Source organism: Oryzias melastigma, linkage group LG1, assembly GCF_002922805.2.
Source record: "Oryzias melastigma strain HK-1 linkage group LG1, ASM292280v2, whole genome shotgun sequence".
In the NCBI taxonomy this organism is placed as follows: Eukaryota; Metazoa; Chordata; class Actinopteri; order Beloniformes; family Adrianichthyidae; genus Oryzias; species Oryzias melastigma.
Window position 1 is genome coordinate 4,623,138 of NC_050512.1, and position 2,375 is coordinate 4,625,512.

The 2,375-nt window shown below is 50.3% G+C and overlaps 1 protein-coding gene across 2 annotated transcripts in view; it reads right to left on the reverse strand.

The window, feature by feature from the left end:
• The window catches only part of grk4 (G protein-coupled receptor kinase 4), a 67,454-nt gene extending 65,208 nt beyond the window's left edge, over positions 1-2,246 (reverse strand). The window contains exon 1 of one of the 2 annotated variants that reach the window (XM_024262142.2): positions 1,915-2,246. In XM_024262142.2, coding sequence (XP_024117910.1) covers positions 1,915-1,966 — 52 coding nt within the window. In that variant the 5' untranslated portion in view covers positions 1,967-2,246. The remainder of the gene's footprint in view (positions 1-1,914) is intronic. The other variant, XM_024262141.2, reaches the window with a different exon arrangement.
• Between the last annotated feature and the right edge of the window lie 129 nt (positions 2,247-2,375).

A 2,375-nucleotide genomic window follows, 5' to 3' on the forward strand; every position in this document is an offset into this window, starting at 1 on the left:
CTATCCTTCGATCATTGGCCGACCCGCTCTACCGCTTGAGCTACTGTCGCCCCGACATACTCAGAAATCCAATGTTAAGCCAAACTGTCTTGTAACAGAAGACCATGTTAAAAAACACCATTGTCACTGGAGTGGGTCTTTAGAGATAAATTCATAACAAGTTAAATCATTTTCTTACAATAAATGATTAATATTTTTGCTTGAAAGAGAATCTGAGCTTGGATTGTTAAAATCTATGAAAATAATCTTGTATTGTTGTCCTTGAATACATTTGTACAAATCAGGAACAACTTCTACAAACTCATTGGATCTTCTTACAAAATCTACAGACATTTCCAAACAGTCTTCTTATTTGATAGGAGCGTTTTTGTTTGACAAATTAATTCTCCAGAAACTGGAAGTTTAAACACCAACTTGTGAGCGGTCCGTGACAACCGGTCTTTAGCCAGAGAGTTTGGGGTGGGCTGCATGAGACCATCATGGATCTTCTAGAACAAAAGAGGAAAGGTGGCATGTCCTCTGAGGAGCCAGCCAGAGAAATGTTTGAGTGAATTTTGAGGCTGAAATAATTGAACTGCTATTCAAATGTTCTTTAGATTTCAGGGTTGATTTGTGCATTTAAAAGACACAGATTGAACTTTTCAAATTTCACTTGTTACTTTTGTTGTGCTCTTTTTCTATTGGTATTTTCATTTGAGTTTCATTGATTTCTTTTAGATATTTGATGGTAATTGAAAAAGGTAAAATGTGCTAACTTGTTTGTCTTTTGATGAACATAAATGCATTTCCATTGTTGATACAGGAAACATTAAGTGCAGTTGGCAAACACTTAATAAAAAAAGTCTGAGGACGGATCCCTGTGGAGCTCCCACTAGTTTCAGAGTTCTCTTTTCTGATGTCATGGATGAAGTCATTATGACCTGATTAAAAGCTGGATTTGATCGGAGGTGATTGATCACAACATGTTGTTTGGTGACTTTTCCAGGAAGAAGCGCCTCTACCTGTTTACGGCCCTGTTTCCTCAGTAAGTACTGGAGTCTTCTTCAGAAAAGGCTGGATTGCTTTGTGTTAGTTTCTGGGAAAGGCCTTCCCTTCTGGAATGAGAGCACTCAGACAGGACTATCCTCTAACATGTTAGTCCTCTGGGCTGTCAGCAGCAGTAGGATGTTTGTACTTATCTGCTCCGCTGATAAATATTTAGCCTTTCTTAGGCCGGGGCGTTGCTTATCCACATTAGTTTGTCTCTTTTTCCTGTAAACTTGGCAGCCAGGCCCTGATGGCTGCGCGGAGCGCGGCTGATGCTGAGGCCTGAGCTCACACAAGGCCGCTCTGCTGTGCGCGCGCGCCCGCCCGCCTCAGAGATCAGCCGAGCTTCTCCATCGGAACCGCAGAGGCTCTGTTTGGATCCGAGTCCCCTTACACCACCAGAACCGTCTGATGTTGTCCGAGTGGGGACAGGCGGGTCAGCGGGCAGAGCCCGGCCGGACCGGCGCCGCTCCCTGCCCGCCGGAGGCGCCCCTCAGACGCACTTCAGGTGACCCGCTGCCGCCGGGGCTTGGCGCCCGGGGGTCCCCGTCCTCCCGGTGACAGTGTACCCCCACCCCCTCCCCCCATCCGCGGTTCGCTTCTGCGTCAGAGCCCGTCGGAGCGGCGCTCTGCAGCCATGTTTCCCCGCACCCTTTAAACGCAGAGAAAACCCGCCTCGTCTGCGCTGTTCCCCTCTCGACAGCCCCCGCGCGGCGCCGTTCCGCTCCAGACCTCCGGGCCTCGCGAACCAGCCTGAGACCGAGCGCGTCCCTCCAGCGCCGGAGAGCGGCGCGTTCATCCGCAGAGGAAGACAAAGCGCCGCGCAGGGATGGGAGGACAGCCGGGAGCGCGGCTGGAGGGCGGGAACGGGCTTTCAGACGGACTTACCTTCTCTCGCTTTGAGGAGAACCGTGTTGGCCACGATATTTTCAATCTCCATTGTCAGAATGAGAATCCCGAGCAGGCTCGATGCATTTCAGTCCGCGTAAAAAGACGGTGGAGCGGCTCAGGCGCGGAGCTGCGGGCGCGCAGGGCGGACGCGGCTCTGGCGCATTCTACAACCTTCAGCAGCGGCCGCCGCTCCTTTCCATTCCAGGAGGTTTGCTCCAACCCTACCTTTACAACAGCGAGATGATTACGACGAGCTTATTAGCATTCACTGCCTCCCTCCCTCCCTTCCCTCTCTGCCTGCCTTCCTTCCTGCTTCAGTTCCCTCCTCCTCCTTCTCCTCCTCCTCCTGCAGCTCACAGAGAGTAGGAGGAATCACTTTAAAACCCTTGCAGCTAAAGCACAACCTCTCACCAGTGCGGCCATACATTCAGTTTTGACGTTTGTTATGAAGCATTAAA